This window comes from Ictalurus punctatus, chromosome 27 (genome assembly GCF_001660625.3).
Source record: "Ictalurus punctatus breed USDA103 chromosome 27, Coco_2.0, whole genome shotgun sequence".
Classification (NCBI taxonomy): domain Eukaryota; kingdom Metazoa; phylum Chordata; class Actinopteri; order Siluriformes; family Ictaluridae; genus Ictalurus; species Ictalurus punctatus.
Window position 1 is genome coordinate 41,951 of NC_030442.2, and position 19,976 is coordinate 61,926.

Consider the following 19,976-nt stretch of genomic DNA (forward strand, 5'->3'; position numbering starts at 1 on the left):
GTTTTTGCAATTGATTTTTTTCTTTGAAAAGCAAGACAAAATAGTAAAAAGCACATTTTGACTATTTAATTTATGCACTGGGGAAAAAATGGCAAAATAAATAGGAAAAACAAAGGTGCTCGGTTTCGGCCTTCGGCCAAGTTTTTCATTATTTTCGGCTTCGGCCAAGAATTTTCATTTCGGTGCATCCCTATCAAAATGTTTTTTTTTTTTTCTTACATTTTCAATAGTTTGATGTGACACATGCAGGTTTTATGTCTACGACCAGGCGTACTGGAAACGTAGTTAGTAGTACTCAATTTTGTTTAACTTCACACGGTCTGGAGAGAAGATCCTGGCACAGGCAATAACGCTAACACTAGGGCTCCTACACAAAAGGAACGATAGACTGCCTTACGGTCATACCTTTCCTTCATAGTCTCCTGGGCGGAGCGCAATGCGAGACCTGCCGCTAACCCCAATCGTTCACGAAGGTTGAGAAGACTTAGCCAACCACTGTTCTTGTAGGGCCTTTAGGGGGCCTTTCACAGTATGACCAAACACCAGATCTGGTGGGCTAAAGCCACGAGGTTCTTGCGCAGCATCACATACAGCAAATAATAAAAGGGGCACCCCCTCACCCCAATCCTTCCCCGTTTCCACACAGAACGTGTGCAGCATAGTTTTAAAAGTTTGGTGAAAGTGCTCCAAGGCACCTTGCGACTCTTGGTGGGAAATTCGCAACTCATGCATTACTTGTGAAAATAGTCATGACGTGAAGTTGGCCCCACGATCAGTCTGTATGCACTTGGGGAGCCCAAATGTAGTGCAAAATTTAATGAGGGCTTTGACCACTACTTTTGATTTAAGTGTGCATTGGGGAATGGCTTCAGGGAACCGGGTGGCAGCGCACATAATAGTTAACAAGTAACAATTACTGGAGCAAGTTTTAGGCAATGGTCCAACACAATCGACAATAATCCGTTCAAACGGGTCTGTGCTGACTACTATGGATTTTAAGGAAGCAGGAGGAACAACCTGACCACCTTAACCACAAGAACCAGAACCACAGTCCTGCAGTATCTTGCAACATCACTTTTCATACCAGGCCAAAAAAATAACGTAAGGTACGCTGGTAAGTCTTATGTTCCCCAGCATGTCCAGAACAAGGATGATCATGAGCTAATGTCAGAACATGATTTCTCATTGGGCTAGGAACTACCACCTGAAATGCTTCCAACCAACCATCATTGGAACTACACTGGGGGAAATAAGTGTTGAATCGTCAAAAAAAAATTTCAGTAAATACATTTCCAATGAGGCTATTCACATGAAATTTTCACCAGAGATCAGTATTAACTCAAGAAATCCGGAAATATAAAGAATTCACAACATTAAAGTCCATAAATAAAGTTATGTGTAATAGAGTGAAATGACACAGGAAAAAAGTATTGAACACGCTAAGAAAAAGCAGTTCTCCAAGGCAAGGTAAGGCAATTAACCAGCTGAAATTCATAAGTAGTTATAGCTCCTATCTGTGCAAATTAATATCAGCTGGGTTAGTAAATTGATGGTCTATAAAATGGCTTTTCGTTACCAAGGTGTCACACAAGAAACATCTCATGATGGGTAAAAGCAAAGAGCTCTCCCAAGAACTTCACACCCTTATTGTTGCAAAACATATTGATGGAATCGGATACAGGCGTATTTCAAAATTCTGAATCCTCCAGTAAGCACCATTGGGGCCATTATCCACAAGTGGAAGCAACATCACTCCGTCATCAACCGGCCACGCAGAGGAGCTCCTCACAACATTTCTGACCAGGGAGTCAGAAGAATAGTCAGAAGCGTAGCCCAAGAGCCAAGGACCACTCGGAGGCAGCAGGTACCATCGTCACAGAGAAAACAATAGGCAATGCACTCCACTGCTCACGCTCACCCCGCAAGACTCCTTTACTAAAGAAAGGCATGTCAAAGCTTGTTTAAAGTTTACTACAACTCATTTGGACAAGCCTATGAAATACTGGGAGACTGTAATCTGTCAGATGAGAGCAAAATTTAACTTTTTGGCTGTCATACTACACACCATGTTTGGAGAAGAAATGGCACTGCACATCACCCTAAAAACACTACACCAACAGTGAAGTTTGAAGGTGGAAGCATCATGGTGTGGGGCTGTTTTTCAATCGCATGGTACTGGCAGACCTCATATAATTGAAGGAACGATGAATGGAGCCCTTTACTGGGTGATTCTTGAGAAGAAACTGTTACTATCCACCAGGATGATGAAGATGAGACGTGGGTGAACCTTCCATCAGGACAACGATCCAAAGCATACAGCAAAGGAAACTCTCAATTGGTTTCAGAGAAAAAAATCAAGGTGTTAGAATGGCCAAATCAATCACCTGAGTTGAATCCAACCACAATATGTTTAGAAGAATGGGCCAAAATCGCACCTAAATACTGCGGCCCATTAATTTCTTCATACAGGAAGCGTCTTGAAGCTGTCATAACAAACAAAGGCTTCTCCATTAAGTATTAGATAAATTTCAGTCAGCGTGTTCAATACTTTTTTCCCCATGTCATTCCATTTTATTATACACAACTTCATTTATGAACTCTAATGAATGGATTTCTTTATATTTGTGGATTTCTTGAGTTAATACTGATGTCTGGTGCAAATTTCATGTGAATAACCTCATAGGAAATATAGTTACTGAAAAAAATGTTGACATGTTCAATACTTATTTCCCCCACTGTAGGAGGAGACCATTTCCTCATTAACACCCCATCTATAATAAAATATAATTACTGACGAGGTTCAGATTGACCATTTACAGATTCAAAACACTGCTAACGAAGCGTCCAATTGCTGAGCAGCCCCTAACTGGTCACGAGACACAGGTAGATTCATCTCAGGAACAAGATGGCCCTCTACCTCATGTGGTACTTCACAGGTACTTTCAGGTTCCTTAAAGGGCTTCTCTCGAAATAGAAAGGACGTACGATAAATCAACTACATCACCCAACTCCTTTTGTTGGTCCCGCGTTAACACACAAACAGGGAACACGGAGGAGTGCTGGTCACCAGGCTGAGAATTAGCACTCCCAGGTTCTGACACTACTTCAGGTAAGGAAAATACTTTATTTCCAGCTATATCATTCCCTAGAATGACGTTCCCCCACTGACTGGCAAAACTGGATGAACAGCCACCTTCACAAGACCTGAGAAACCCTCGGTTTCCAAATATACCGTGTGGAGAGGCACACGAATTAAATCCAGTTCAATGCCGTGGATTAAAATGTCACTGCCTGCATAAGAAGCTTCAGAGAAGATTAACACCTTTTCCAGCACAAAAGACTGAGCAGCCCCAGTGTCTCTCAGCAAGCGTACAGGCTTCTTCACATCGTCAGGACCCAAGGACACAGATCCTGAATATACAAATGTTCAAATTCTGGCTCAATTGGACAAAGTCTTTTAGAAACGTTCAGTGAAGCCACGGCTGCATTAAACTTTTTACCCTTGGTTTGGTAGGGGTCCACTCACTGGTCCAACGACGATATCCAATGACGTGGAAGAAGGATTCATGCGTGTTCCTGTCTTTTAGAAGCGATGTGAATACATTTAGATTATTAAATTTGTTATTCCAATTATGTTTGACTCTCTCTTAAATTAAATCTGACTCCAATTGTAAAATCCCTCAATGTTGTATTTATTTCTTAGTTATTTGTATTTTAGTACTTTTGATCTTTTACATTTGATTAATTCTAGTTTATTCTATACTTTAAATTGTGCTCGTTCATTCGGATTCCATGTCGCAGAGTCTCGCGCCGGCCATGTACGTGGATCTCATGGTCACAAACTCGCCAGTCTCTGTCATTAGCCAGAGGTAATGGACTAATACTATTTAGACGACCACCCCATGCTTACCCTTTCCTAAATAGTACTTTATTTAGTCCCCTTAGACAGTAACACTTATAGTAATGTTAATTCTAGTCAGAGGTCATGACCACTGAAATCTAAAGAGATAGACCAATAATATCTGAGTAAAATTAGCTTTATATAATCATGCCATGGTTTCCTATGTACACATTAACTGGAAGAATATTACAATAACCAGAGGTTTGGACTTCATCCTATTTAGACTTGGTCCATCAACTTTACATTGTCCTAAACTGAAATTTCTTAATTTGCCTGTACACTCTAAGTACACTTAACTAACGCCAAGTTGTTAGCCTGGACTCTAAAATCTCAGTTGGCGTGCCCCAATGCTCCACCTAAACTTGGATTTTAGCCTGCACTAACCTGGTCACAGATTTGTGGTAAAAAGGACTTAACATAATCTACTAGAAACAATCTAATAATTTATTTAACCAGGTATAAACACATCCAAATCCAACACTACTATTAATAATAAGAAAGATTTACATTCAACATTACATTACAATCAAATTAAAAAATTTTTCATTTTTCACTTTCACCTCTGAATAACCAGGCATTCCTGCTATGGCAAGAAAAAGTGAAAAAATCTTAACATTTAAAGATCTTTTTGCTGTTGGTTGCGTCTTATCTTTTGCACAATTAGAATCTCAATTTAACTTCTATCTGTGCTAGAATTCAAAGTGATGCAGAGATTTCATCTATCCAAGGCCAAGCTGGCAAAGATATATTATTCTGTTGACTCCACCTGTACAAGATGTAAGCAATCCCCTGCTACATTAGCCCATATGTTTTGGTTATATCCCAGTATGTCTGTTTACATTTTACATTTATTCATTTAGCAGACACTTTTATCCAAAACGACTTACAAATGAGGAAATACGAGCAAAGCGATATATCAAGCAGAGAACAATACAAGTAATGCTACCATACAAGATCCATTAACCGAGTTCTAGAAGAAGCAAAGTGTGCAGTGTAAGGTTTTTTTTAAAATTATTTTTATTTATGAGTTGGTTAGGTGTTCACGGAAGAGGTGGGCCTTTAGATGTTTTTTTTTTTATTTTTTTTTTTAAAGATGGTGAGAGATTCTGTGGTCCAGATTGAGGTTGGAAGTTCATTCCACCACTGAGGGACAGATAGTGTGACGGTTCTTGAGCGGGACCTTGAGCCACGCTGAGTAGGTACTACTAAGCGTCGGTCGTTGATTGATCGCAGATTGCGTGAGTGAATGTAAGCCTTTGAGTTGAGGTAGGAGGGTACTGTTCCAGACAAGGTCTTGTACGTGATCATAAAGGCCTTGAATTTGATGTGGGTGTCTACAGGAAGCCAGTGGAGGGAGATGAAGAAGGATGTGACATGGGTTCTCTTGGGCTGGTTGAAGACGAGGCGTGCTGCTGCATTCAGAATCATTTGAAGGGTTTTTTGGTCATAGATTTTTGTGTCTTATTCTAGAATATTTAGTAAAGATGTTTGTGCAAATCCTTTAACTGCCATCTTTGGTATTGTGTATGAAAAAAACACTTTGTCAAAAAAGTGAACTGGACTGTATAGCCTTTACTTCTCTGGTGGCAAGGCAGCTAATTTTGATTAATTGTAAACCATCCTTCCCCCCTTTCGTTTAAACAGTGGGCCTGAGATGTATTAAAATTCCTCAGTTTGGAAAAAATAAGACTTAGTTCAAGGGGCTCTGGGTCTAAGTTCACTGTCATGTGGTGTCCTTTCATAAATTATCTTCAAAACCAATTATAACTGTAAGTGGATGAACTGATGCCGATGTCAGGTTTTGCTTGTGATTTACTGATATTATTCTTTCTCTTTTTTTCTGTCTTTATATGCACATGATGTAAAAGCACAATGTCTGTATGTGTATTGTTTTTTGTGTTGATACGTGAATATGTATGCTGCCGCTTGGTGTTTGAATAAATAAAAAATGGGGGAAAAAATAGACAATCAACTTGTACAAAAGTAAACTTTTGATTGATGAATGAATTATGAATCAGTTGTTTTTAAATTACCTCTGAGTAGAACAAAGTAGATACCTTAATTGACTTGCCAAAATAAATGTATGAAAGCATTTACATTTATGGCATTTGGCAGACCATAATGTAGTCTGATTTCATGAGCACATATTTAAAGCTAGCTATGTGAAAACCACTAGAAAAGTGAAATCTGCCCTCCAAAAATGATTTTGCCTTCCATGTTACGATCTTATTGATGTGTCCCAAATGATTTGCAGCAGTGGCCCTCAACCCTGAGATGCAGACAATGGGCTGGTTAGCAGGCATGAAATTTTTAATAACAATTCTGTAATATTTTTTTCTGTGTGGTGCAATAACTAATTGAAACATTAACCTCCTCTCCCAGTCACTGTCAGAATTCCACCACCTGCACAACTGTTTTAACCCCTCGTTACCACCATGACAAGCATCAAGCCTTCTAGCCACAACTGAAAATGGTCTATTCAGAATAAATAGGCCTCATTTAATCTGGATAAAAATGTATTAATTAATTTATTAAATAATCAAATTCAATTTGACTATATCAATTTATAAAATTAATTTATTGGTAAATGAGTATTCAGTTTTCCCAACTACATAAAACTGTCAAAAACTATTGTCAGTAGTAATACAGTTGCAGTAAGAGATTAAAAATAAAATAAAAAACAAGTAACTATGGTCATCTAACTAATAATGATAAAACACCATGTTCACCCCCCCCCCGGCATATTTATTACAATAAAATTAAATCATCCAGATGCAACAGTCACACTGCTTAAAAAGACCATGCGATTTTGACATTTTGTACTGCTTTAAGACTGTTGGAAAAGTCCACAGTAACCTTCCTGCATACACACAATCATCGTATATGCTAGGTTTACAAGTGGATCTTTCCAAACTCTGTGAGGAGTGCGATAATGAGAAAGGCGGCATAGAAGAGCAGGAGGAAAATGCCATAGGCTCGACTCAGGTGAAAGCACTGCAGAGGAACCAGCACAAATGAGAAGACCAGAGAGAGACCCAACGCTGCTGCCAGCACCCAACACAGCAAACCCTCTGATTCCAGCTGTGCACAGACAAGAGACATGTGAGCCATACCTGCAGTCATTTAAGTTTTCTATTTGAATTAGGTTGCTATTTTTCATATTTAATTTCATGCATGATTACATACATTTTCAAGACATTATGCACCCTGTCAACATTTAAAGGTGGAGAAAATCAGCCACAAAATCTAATAACTAGTATTTCAGTTTTTCTGAACCTGTGACAATAGGCCATCAGTGTGCAAATGGGACAAGCTGGATATTTCCGAAATGTTCATTTAATGTGTACAGTTAAATATTTTATGTGAGTTTTGGTAGCGTTACTGTACTCTTAACAGATTAAATTCCAAATAAGCAAGATAACTGTCCATATGAAATTAATTTTTCTATTAATATAACTATGAACTATAATTGAAAGAAAAACGGATGGGTAAGTAAAAAAATTTAAGACACAATCACACGAAAACGTTTGTCTGTAGACATGGTGGATCAGACGTACCATTACGAAATCATGAACTTTGAACATCTGCAGCAGGCAGCCAAGACCAACTCCAAACAGCATGTCTGAGGTGGACAGATGCTAAGGTCTACTTAAAAAAATGAATGGACATTTGCAAGTCGCTAATGAAAAAATACTAGTGACAGCTGAAAGTTTTCTATATTAAAAGGATACTGAAAATGATGCCTCCGAAGCAGGCGGAAATGGCCATGCGGGGGTAGCCCTGCCGTGCGATAGTGATGTCAGCAAAGCAATCTGTGGAAAGTAAACCAACACCCAAGACAAGGGATTTTAATGTCTCATCATTTAGTATCTAGACCTGGATTTCTGCTAATTTGTTATTAAAGTGAATTTGTGATATGTATTTTAAAAATAAGATAAAATTGAACTCTGCTGAATTGAAGGGGAAAAATAGCAGCGCATTTAAAAACTTAAGTCTGTATGGTTGAGTGAGTCTTACAGGTGTGAGGTACCAGTGTTTGTGTACCTCCGATGCTGTTTCCCCATGCAAGAAGTGTGAGTCCCAGTACAGTATTACTCAAACGAAGGACGATCCCCAGCAGGTGCAACACACTCACAACCTCAGAGGCCACTGTGTTGATCCACAAAGCACTTACTATGAATCCCAGTAAAGCGAAGAGCTGCACATACACACCGTGACATATTAATGAGCCATACTACACAAACACAAGTTCATACAATACATACTTCAACAAAAAACAGTGTACTTTTTAAACTTGGAGGATGAACGATTTCAGAATTTCCCCCACAATGGTAGAAAAATGTTATAGCAATCAACTTGCAATAACCACCACCTAGCCAGTGTAACTAGAATAAAATACAGTTTAGAGTATCAGTAACATCAGGGATATGCAAAATCGTGTTAGCATTCTAGCCAAAACAGCTAATGATACAAATCCCAAAATAAGGATAAACCAGTTAACTATCATCTCTCATTCACCTGCTTTCCATCAAATTACAGAATACAAACTACAAAGAAATAAATTTCACATATTCAGCAATAAAAAAGCTAAATCTATCAGTCATGAATCATTTTTCCTCTTACAGTAGTCTGTCAGGACTCTTTCACTCCCATTAATTTACACTCATGCTCTCTATCGCTCCCCTGCTTGACAATTTATACTTCTTTTGTGCCTCAAGTTCGGGAGTGACGATGTTTGATGAAGGTAGCATATGCATAAAAATTTCCCACTAATCCCAAATAAGACTCCTGACACAGTGCCGACTGTGAATCACTATTACAGGATTGTCACAGATGCTTATGAAGAACACAAAGTGTTTGTCACCTTCAATAAATATGTTTCAATAAATGTTTCATTACATAATAAAAATTCTGTTGAACTGTATATTTAAGATTTATACGTTTGGGAATTACGTAAAATTACTTTTCTTAGACTCACTGAATTGATTAAAAGTATTAATCAATACTTTTAATCAATTCAGTTGAAAGTTCAACTGTATTTTCTCTGTATATGTTGGACTGAAGAAGACAATTTTGGAATTAATTCTCACAAAGTGGTAAAGAGGACGATGCTCATTAGTAGTAGAATAGTAGACTATGCCAGACAGAAAAGCTCCGACTAAGGCTGTGAGCAGCCACACAGGAAATTCTCCCTCAATGAGGTACAGACCATCTGCAACATACACAGAGAGAAGTCAGTATTTATTGATATTCAGAGAACACTTACAATTTACATTCATTTACGTACACTAACTGTCTCTAAAAGAGCAGAGTTAAGCTTTAACTGGTTAATATCTCACTGGATGGCTGAGTGTTATAGTTCTATACAATCAATATTGCATGACCAAAAATGAAACAGTGATAGGCTTCACAATTAAGAAAAATGTTAGCTGTATTTGGTCCCATGTTGACACACTTACATGTTCCTGAGTTGAAGGTAAGCACACATACCAATGGCCCAGTGATAAGGTGCACACAGTTAAGAGGGCGTTTCCAATTATGTTCCCTCTTATCAGTATCCACAACTGGAACTGTCAGCAGTAACACCACCTCAAATGGCAGCTAGAGTGATGTAGACAGCTTTTATTAACAATCTTGGGCTGTTATACTACTACCTGACAAAAAAAACATAGATAACTGTCCCCTAAAACAGCTAACAACCACCTCAACAAGACATCGCAATAATTCAATCAACAAATAAACAACTAAAGTCAAGTGAATACATTTAACCTGACAGATCTTGAGCACTTTCCATCCCCAGTGTATCCTCCTCCAGCTCCTTGAATCTAAGGGGTTAATAGCTCTCAGGAAAATGCTACTGGTTGACTCAGTGAAGGAGATCAAAGGCTCATACTCCTCCTCTGAAACAAATACACACACACACACACACACACACACACACACACACACACGTTATCCACAGTTTCCCTTGCACACAAAATTGTGATAACATTCAGTACAGTGTAAGTGAATATTACTGGCAGAGGAAGCAAACCACAGACATGTTTTCTCATAGTTTAAAATTTATAATGATCAGATGCATAAAGCATGGCAATTTGCAAATTTAACAACACCTGGACAAACCTGGCCAAAAGTTGGCAAGATTTAGGCCTATGTTTGCATTAAGAGTGTCAATAAGTGATTTATGCCAGGCTCATCCACTCTGACGTTAGAGTCAGAGTTAATGCCTACTTGCCTATGGGTTGCATATACCCATAAAAAAGTATTTGCCCCTTCCTGATTTCTTCTATATTTGTCAGACATACAGTATCTCACAAAAGTGAGTACACCCCTCACATTTTTGTAAATATTTGATTACATCTTTTCATGTGACAACACTGAAGAAATAACACTTTGCTACAATGTAAAGTAGTGAGTGCACAGCTTGTGTAACAGTGTACATTAATGTCTAAACCACTGGCAAAAGAAGTGAGTACACCCCTAAGTGAAAATGTCCAAATTGTGCCCAAGTGTCAATATTTTGTGTAGCCACCATTATTTTCCAGCACTGCCTTAACCCTCTTGGGCATGGAAGTCACCAGAGCTTTACAGGTTGCCACTGGAGTCCTGTTCCACTCCTCCATGATGACATCATGGAGCTGGTGGATGTTAGAGACCTTGTGCTCTTCCACCTTCCATTTGAGGATGTCCCACAGATGCTCAATAGAGTTTAGGTCTGGAGACATGCTTGGCCAGTCCTTCACCTTCACCATCAGCTTCTTTAGCAAGGCAGTGGTCGTCTTGGAGGTGTGTTTGGAGTCGTTATCATGGTAGTATACTGCATACTGATCATGCTCGGCTTCAGTATGTCACAGTACATGTTGGCATTCATGGTTCCCTCAATGAATAGACGTATGAGTGCTGCCAGCATTGCTGCAGAGGTTGAAGGGGTAGGGGGTCAGCCTGTCAGTGCTCAGACCATACGCCACACACTGCATCAAATTGGTCTGCATGGCTGTCGTCCCAGAAGGAAGCCTCTTCTAAAGATGATGCACAAGAAAGCCCGCAAACAGTTTGCTGAAGACAAGCAGACTAAGGACATGGGTTACTGGAACCATGTCCTGTGGTCTGATGAGACCAAGATAAACTTATTTGGTTTAGATGGTGTCAAGCGTGTGTGGTGGCAACCAGGTGAGGAGTACAAAGACAAGTGTGTCTTGCCTACAGTCAAGCATGGTGGTTGGAGTGTCATGGTCTGGGGCTGCATGAGTGCTGCTGGCACTGGGGAGCTACAGTTCATTGAGGCAACCATGAATGGCAACATGTACTGTGACATACTGAAGCAGAGCATGATCCCCTCCCTTCGGCGACTGGGCCGCAGGGCAGTATTCCAGCATGATAACGACCCCAAACACACCTCCAAGCCGACCACTGCTTTGCTAAAGAAGCTGAGGGTGAAGGTGATGGACTAAACCCTATTGAGCATCTGTGGGGCATCCTCAAACGGAAGGTGGAGGAGCACAAGGTCTCTAACACCCACCAGCTCTGGATGTCGTCATGGAGGAGTGCAACAGGACTCCAGTGGCAACCTGTGAAGCTCTTGTGAACTCTATGCCCAAGAGGGTTAAGGCGGTGCTGGAAAATAATGGTGGCCACACAAAATATTGACACTTTGGCCCCAATTTTCACTTGGGGGTGTACTCACTTTTGTTGCCAGCGGTTTAGACATTAATGGCTGTGTGTTGAGTTATTTTGAGGGGACAGCAAATTTACACTGTTATACAAGCTGTACACTCACTACTTTACATTGTAGCAAAGTGTCATTTCTTCAGTGTTGTCACATGAAAAGATATAATCAAATATTTACAAAAATGTGAGGGGTGTACTCACTTTTGTGAGATACTGTAACTGTTCAGATTAACATCAAGACAAAGACAAGCTGAGTAAACACAAAATAAAATTTTTAAATGATCATTTCATTTATTGAAAGAAAAATGTTATCCAACACCAACTGGCCCTGCGTGAAAAAGTAACTGCCGCCTTAGTCAAGTCAAGTGGGTTTTTATTGTCATTCCTCTATATATAATTTCTATTGTAAAAAGCGCTATACAAATAAATTGATATAGCTTGTATACAATGGAATGAAATGAGGTTTCTTCAGGACCATGGCGCAACACAGAACACTACGCAAGACTACATAAAGTTCAAATACACAACAGTCTGAGATGAGTGCAAAACAATAAATACACAGAACAAAACAATAAATACACAGGAGAGTAAATACATGGACTGTAACTGTAAGCTATTGTGTAATGTAGCAGCACAAGTATACTAGCAAAAACAAGTTCCACAGTATAAAGTGACAGATGCTATGTAAAGTGCAGTGTGCAGTAGTACTGAGTTTTACTGGGTTAGGTATTCGGCTAGCCCAGGTAAGCGTTGGGAGGCAGCAGGGTGTTGAGTAATCGGACTGTCTCCGCGAAGAAAGTGTTGCAGAGTCTACTGATGGTGCCACAGATGCTCCTGTACCTTCTGCCAGACAGCAGGGGGGTGAAAAGTCCATGAAAGGGGTGAGAGGGGTTGTCCGTAATACTGGTGGCTTTGCAGATGCAGCAGTTGTTGAAGGTGGTGTCAGTGGTGGGTAGGGAGACAAAGATGATCTTTTCAGCTGTCCTCACAATTTGCTGTAGGGTCTTGTAACTGCTGGAGGCTGTGCAGTTACCGTACCACACAGTGAGACAGCTGGTAAGGACACTCTCTATCATCCCTCTGTAGAAGGAGATGAGGATAGGAGGGGGGAGTTTGGCTCTCTTCAGGCTCCGCAGGAAGTGGACATGCTGCTGGGCCTTCTTGACTAGGTAGGTGGTGGTGAGGGTCCAGGAGAGGTCCTCAGTCATGTGCACACCAAGAAACTTGGAGCTGTGAGTCTCTCCAAAGATGTCCCGTTGATGTGCAGAGGTGAGTGGTCCAGTTGGGTTCTCCTGTTTACAGTCCATGTTTACAGTTTACACTCCATGATCTGTGTATCTATTTTCCTGTGTATTTATTGTTCTACACTCATCTCACACTGTTGTGTGTTTGCACGTTATGTAGTCTTGCGTACTGTTCTGTGTTGCACCATGGTCCTGAAGAAACGTTATTTCGTTCCAATGTATACAAGCTATATAGAGGAGTGACAAAAACCCACTCAACTTGACGCAATTCTGCAAACAAGAGTTGACCAAAATTCCCCTATGTGAAAGACTAAGCTCCCGTAACCGGAAGCCATTTATTAAGCTATTTAGTTGTCACTGCGGCTAAAGATGGCATAAACAGTTAAGTTTAGGGGGAATTATTTTTTCACATCAGCGATACCAGTTTTGCATAACCTTTAAATGAAATGATCATTAAGAAATGGTGTTTTGTGTTTCACGTTCTCCTTGTCTTATATTAAATTTTTTATGAGAATCGGAAACCAATTAGTGTAAGAAATGTGCAGAAATAGAGGAAATCAGCAGGAGCCAAATACTGTTTCACAGCACTGTATAAATCCACGGTCTATTAATAAGTCTTTTTTTTATGAATGCTAAGAAGAGCTTAAGACCCCCACAGATATCTCATCTTATTTGTTATATACAGTATGTTGTTATATATATATATATATATATATATATATATATATATATATATATATATATATATATATATATATATATATATAGAGAGAGAGAGAGAGAGAGAGAGAGAGAGAGAGAGAGAGAGAGAGATAGATAGATAGATAGATAGATACTGTATAAGTGATAATTGTACATGGACAACTCAAGAAAGCTTTGCTTCACTTTTTGAAACCAGCATGACATTTCTCTGCTAACATTAACCCAAGGTTTAAATATCAGACATTGCAATAAAACAACGATTAAATACGGGTCGATGATTAAATAAGCAACGTTTAAATAAAGGTTACTGATCATTTGCCAATACAACTTGCTGTTATAATAACCTCCACTCTTTTGGTAAGACTTTCTCCTAAATTATGGAACATGGTTGTGGGGATTTATGCTTATACAGCCACAAGAGCATTAGTGAGGTTTGGCACTGATGTCAAGTGGTCAATGTCAAGATGTCAAGGTGTGGTGCATGGTCCATGTTCCAATTCATCCCAGAGGTGGTCAGTGGGGTTGATGTCAGGGCTTGGGCCACTCGAGTGTCATGCTGGAACATGTTTAGGACCCTTTAGTTCTAGTGAAGGGAAATCTTAATGCTGCAGTATACAAAGACATTCTAGACAATTGGGTGCTTCCAACTTCGTGGCATTGGTTTGGGGAAGACCCGCATAGGAGTGTGATGGTCAGGCGTCCACATACTTTTGGTCATATAGTGTATACTATTCAGCAGTTAGAAAATATTAATTTATGAAGCAGGCTTTCCTCACCTTGGCTAAACTCTGTAGAGTTCAGTAGTGGTTCACTGAGGGAGCGTGACTGGCGGTTATAAATATATGCACTCACCACCACAGTTATAACATACAGCAAGTACAGTCCCAGATATCCTGCAGGATGGGACAGAGGGATCCACATCATACCACAAGTCCATGCAGTAATTAAACATAACCATTAGAAACTACTTTGAGGAAATGTGGAAACAAAAACAATCAGAGAAGCAGACCTAGGGCTTCTTGCAGTAAAATCTCTCTCTTATAAAGAATGTTGAAAGTCCAGAAGACAGCTGCCATGTAGAAGATGACATCACGCAGGAAGGGGCGAGACGCCACAGTGAAAGGCTTCACCAGGGCAACACTCCCAGCCACCACTGTGGTCACAAAGATGCCTGCCCCTTAGAGACAGAAATATACAGTAAGCTAAATATGACCATTACTTACAGCCTAGAATTGTCCTTTTTAATACATCTGTATGTTTTAAAGTAGAATGCTGAGATCATAACAATACAATGCATTCTGAAGTCTTACCAAACAAAGCTCCAATGGCCAGACCAGCTGTCTGTGGACGCGAGAAAGCAGCCATGGCACTGAACACATCCGGAGCCCCATTACCAAGGGCTAAAAATGTCACACCCTGCACACCAGTGCCGTTATGGAAAAGCACACATGTTCCTAGCATAAAAGTAGTGTCACACCCAAAGCATTGGATCTGTTTTGACAGAATTCAGCCCAATAATTATTAATACAACTACTAATACAAATGAGATCTATAAATGCATTTATGCTTTGAGTTTAAGTTCAAGAACAATATAGACTCGAGAGCTTAAAAGACCTTTTTAAAAAGTGATGAAGCTTTTCACATTCCAGAAATGTAATTTTCAGTTTTCCCCCTACAAAGTTTTCTGTAAGAGCAGGAATGTGCAAAACTACCATGGCTACTTATACTCCTCAAGATAATAATCAAATTAAGTTTTACTCTCCAAACATGATATATATTATTTTCTTATCTGACTGTTGCACTACGCTCTATGTAAAACCAGAGAGAACTGAATAACTCATCTCAAGGATATGGTTGAGTACCAACACGGTCAAGGATACAGCCACATTATGTGTCAGCCTCAAAGTGGAGGAGATTGCAGAGAGGTTGGGACAAAAACTACAAAATAAAACAATGAAACAATTCATATTTTTATAATGCATACTCAAACAGCCTTTAAAAATAACCAATAGTGCTATTCAATAAAAATCATTCCTTTTCATTATATTTCACACACCCATGCAACATTTATGCACATGCAGTTAATCAGAATGAGCCTTTTCTTTTTCTAACTCTTACAGCAGTGTAATTTGATACAAAAAGGAAATATCTTAATGTGGTCAAGTGTAAGGGCACAGTATCCTAACCCTGGTTCTGGAGGACTCCGTGTCCAAAAAACACGAAATGATGTAATTTCCACTTCAATATTTTCAACTTGCGAAGTGTTCATTTTTTGATAGCTACAAACTAGCCAACTAACTTTGATAAGTGATGTATATTAACCTCCTCAAAACAGGGAGTTGTATAGTTAGTGTTTTAGATTTAACAAGCAAATATGTCTATTTGTCGATTGATTTAAAGCAAATACTTGTTTAAACAGTATATAGTAGAACTCATTAAAGTGCTACTTAATTTGACATCACTCTGTAAACTGGGAAGGAACTCATACTTGAGAATCCTACCTCAAGTTGACAAGTTGGAACTTGGAGTTAAGGGGATGTTTTCTTTGGCTTTTACTGATTGGAAGTGTAGAATTACGAGTTGCAACCTTAAGTCGAACGCAGAATGTATCCTTTACAGACTTTTTTTTTTTTATTCTGTCAAGTTAAGGGTCAAGTTTCATTTTCACCATTGAAATAGTACTATTCAGTTAAAAATGCATTCCTTTTCATTTCACATCACACACCCATACCCCCTAAGAATAAAAAAAACAACTTTTTGCCTTTAAATGCAACTTTGCTAAGCGAAAGTGTACATGCAGTTCATCAGAATGCATCAACCACAACTTCCCCTTCCTACTGGGACACAAGACAGGGTTCTGATAGATGGACTGTCTGCAGGTGATAAAAAGCCATGACTGAACATGAGGCAGATCAGTGACTACTGTACAAAAAACACCACCTCAGCTCATTTTAAGTTTAGAGCAGTTGAGGAAATACATGATTATTTGCTTTGTTAACAGGTCAGAAGTGATCAAGCAGCTGCTGCAGAGCAAAGTACTGTAGATGCTCTTTTCTCAGACCCGAGAACGTGTGAATACCATCTGGGGTCATAGTTCAGCAGATAATGACTGGTCATGGGTTTAATCTCAGCTGGAAGATTATGATGACAGCAACAGTTTTTTTTATTTTTTTTTTATGTAACGAGGACATCAGGGTGAAAGATAAATGGAAATGTCCATCATCCTTATGCTACACATGTTAACACACCTTGTTCAACAACACTCTTTAAAGCAGTGATTACCCTTCTATGCACATAATAACCTTGCTTAAAAGTTGAGAACAAAACTAACAACTCTGATGCAATCAGTCCAAGAATCAGGAACAAAATCAACAACCACAGAACCTGGAAGGGGAAGCAAACAGAAGGGAGAAACAATTAGTTATTATTTAATTAGCTCATTATTATAACCATTTCAGGACTATACAGAATACAGGACTTTCTGGTTTGTGTTTATTTGACTCTGTCCCTCCCACATACTCAACTTAGACTTCTCAACAGTCGTGTGTGTGATGCTTGTTAGCAAACTTTGGGCGTACTTACATATAAAAAAATAGCAAGAGGCAAGAGTTTAGCAGGAAACAAGCAAAAAGTGATCCAGGGGTAATTAATAAAGCCACCCTCCACATGGCAGTCTGTGGTGTTCAGAACAAACTCGCAGCGCTGGCTGGCAGGCAGTGTCATCACCTTGTCACACTGATAACACAGGTAACACAGGTACAGACACAGTCAAGTCTTGACAACGCATTAATAAACAAACTCATGGTCATAAACTTTAGTCTCAAAAATACCTAATCCGCGAGTTTATATAACACCGTTAATCGCGTCACGCTGTGCAGATTTTTTAAGCACATAAAATCTTAATTTCGTCCATCTAATCAGGCGACAGCACACGTCGAGAAAATACGTTTTATTTATAAAATTTTACAATACTTTTATCATGACGTATTTTTTACCGTAGTTCAGTCACGTGCCTAGCATACCTCGTCCTCATTGCTGTTCAGTACAGACGAAGTCTCTGTAACTGCACTGAGATTCCGGTCGGGTTCCAGTGAAGTGCTGTTTACTGACACAGAAGTCCATTTCTCACAGATAACATGTTCTGGTTTCAGAGCAAGAGTCAGCGCCGCGATCAAACACACAGCTGTCATTCCTAAACGCGGTCTCCTCGAACCACTACAGCGGGACCAGCATTGCTTATGATTCACTTCCTCTACCGGACTCTGATATATCGCAATGACTATTGACTACATCCGTTTTCCAATCTGAATATGTTAATAATCTGTGAAGGACGTTTCGTTAAGGTAACAAGAGCTTTATGTCGAGCTATAATTTAGGGTGGCATGCAGTTTTGGACATAGATCACAAAAAATGCGAATTTTCGCCTGGGAATGAGTGATGTGTCGTTTGCGAACGAACCGACTCCCATGTATTAATCTTTATAAAACTCTTGCAGCAGTGTCATTTGATAAAAAAAAATAAAAATAAATAAAAAATCAAACATCGTTTCAGTGTAAGAATCCTGCAGGAATGATGAAATCCTACAGGACACGTTGACAAACTTTACAGAATATTCCTATCAGGTGTAGAATGGAGCCTTCTGCACAATATAATCATGCAGGAATGTCCAGCACACTTGCTGCACAAGGGAAAATCCTGCAGGATTTTATCATTCCTGAAGGACTGCTGCACACCTGCAGAAATTAAATAATAAAAAATGTAGATCTGCTTTGAGTGGGGAAAACATAGTAAATTATTCAATGAGTCAATTTACATAGAGGGCTAGTAAATTAATCTCTTTCGATAAAAAAAAGATTCGATTCACCAAGATGACGTCACTTGTTGGCTTACGTCACTTTTTGGCTTACAGTTATTTTTTTGTTTGTTTGTTTGTTTTTACAGGGGCTGCGTCCGAAATCGCGTACTATCCTACTACACAGTAGGCGAAAAGCAGTACGCCAGAGGGGTAGTATGTCAGAATTCTCATTAGGCGAGAAATACCCGCATGGCGTACTGCTTCCGGCAAGATTTTTCCGTGTACGCGAGTCAATAAAAAAAAAAAAATCGCGGAAGACAGCGAGTCGCTTTTTAAGTATTAAATCTTGGATAAACAGGATCTGCTTTGCAAGTTTGTGCTTCCCTCAGGAGACTAGTGTAAATTGACCGATCGCGCCATCTGTTGGTTTGGAAGAGGAAGTTGCTCACAGGTTTAGTATAAAGTGCTTGATGTTTGGGGTTAGATCACAGGGGTTTCGTGTCAAATTTACATTAATTCTGCTATAACTGACCTGATAGTGCACTATATAGGGTGTCGGCTATTTTGTAGTGGTGTCCAAATTCTGAGTGAACAAATCCACTATTTGTGGATTTGTGTGCACTCTTGACGCTAGAAATGTTTCAAAACCCACAAATGCGTGCAGCGATCCACTAATTCACAGGATCCATTCTCAAATGAATGCCAGGCAGAGTTGTGTTTGTGTGGTTTTTTTTTTTTGCATCTCATTTTATTTATTTGTGAATTTTATTTTTTTGTGAAACTTCTAACATATATTTGTGAATCTCATTATATTTATTTGTGAAGTTGTTTAATTTTTGTGAATCTCACTACATTTATTTGTGGATCATAATCTATTTATTTAGAAATATGAAACAATTCTTACCCCATATTGAAGTGCTTGAATTTGGCTTTTTTAAATTTAAGTACTGGAAAACCTTGAAAATAGCTATTTTTTATCTAGTGGTTTTTAAAAAAAGTGCTTGAATTATAACGTTAAAAAAATATGAAATCACTGAAAACTTTAAAGTGTTTATTTTTGATAGAATGCAAATACAACGTATACATCCTTTCACTCAAAATACACCCCGCTGCAGCCCCTCCTCCTCCCACTGTGTAATAAAATTGACAAGTCAAGGCACACCTTTCTACCAAGTTGGTAGAATATTACCCACAAAGACCGAACGCTGTATTACAAGCAAAAGGTGCTTTAACAAAGTGTTAGTTTAGCTGTATCACATTAAAGGTGAAAATATTACATGATTTATTGTGGTTTCTATTTTTTTTACATCACAGAAATCTTAAATTTTATAATGGGTATGTAGACGTTTTTAAATATCCACTGTAAATACAGTTAAATATAGCAATAATAATTTCACACAAATGCAGACTGCCTATGTATGTATTGAGTAATCAATTTTTCATCTGTTACAAGGATTTGACTATAAAATAACTTAAAATGCCCATCCTCAGTCCCTGGAATTGCAGTAGATTTCCTTTTGAGTACAAATTTAATTCTAGGTTTTTGTAGAACCACCAGTCACTCATGAAATTTTAAAGCAGCTGTAGCTAAGATACATCCTTGGCCCTCTTTCTATGGTCATGCCTCCTTTTCTTGCTCTTGTCCTTCACTGTGACATTCTTAAAT

At 39.0% G+C, this 19,976-nt stretch overlaps 1 protein-coding gene across 3 annotated transcripts; it reads right to left on the minus strand.

The window, feature by feature from the left end:
* Positions 1–6,460: 6,460 nt before the first annotated feature.
* slc8b1 (solute carrier family 8 member B1) lies at positions 6,461–18,117 on the minus strand. Of its 3 annotated transcripts, none has more exons than XM_017458763.3 (14): positions 17,538–18,113; positions 17,098–17,250; positions 16,847–16,899; positions 15,396–15,453; positions 14,826–14,931; positions 14,525–14,692; positions 14,292–14,408; positions 9,671–9,801; positions 9,361–9,502; positions 8,992–9,113; positions 7,946–8,099; positions 7,633–7,713; positions 7,459–7,523; positions 6,461–6,982 (listed from the first exon to the last, which is right to left on the minus strand). In XM_017458763.3, the coding sequence occupies exons 1-14, from the start codon at positions 17,703–17,705 to the stop codon at positions 6,794–6,796; spliced, it is 1,707 nt and encodes a 568-aa protein (XP_017314252.1). In that variant the 5' UTR covers positions 17,706–18,113; the 3' UTR covers positions 6,461–6,793. The 3 variants fall into 3 exon arrangements, with proteins under 3 accessions (XP_017314252.1, XP_017314255.1, XP_047007673.1); XM_017458766.3 differs by having other exon boundaries at positions 17,511–17,642; XM_047151717.2 differs by having other exon boundaries at positions 6,845–6,982; positions 7,459–7,528; positions 17,538–18,117.
* Positions 18,118–19,976: the final 1,859 nt, after the last annotated feature.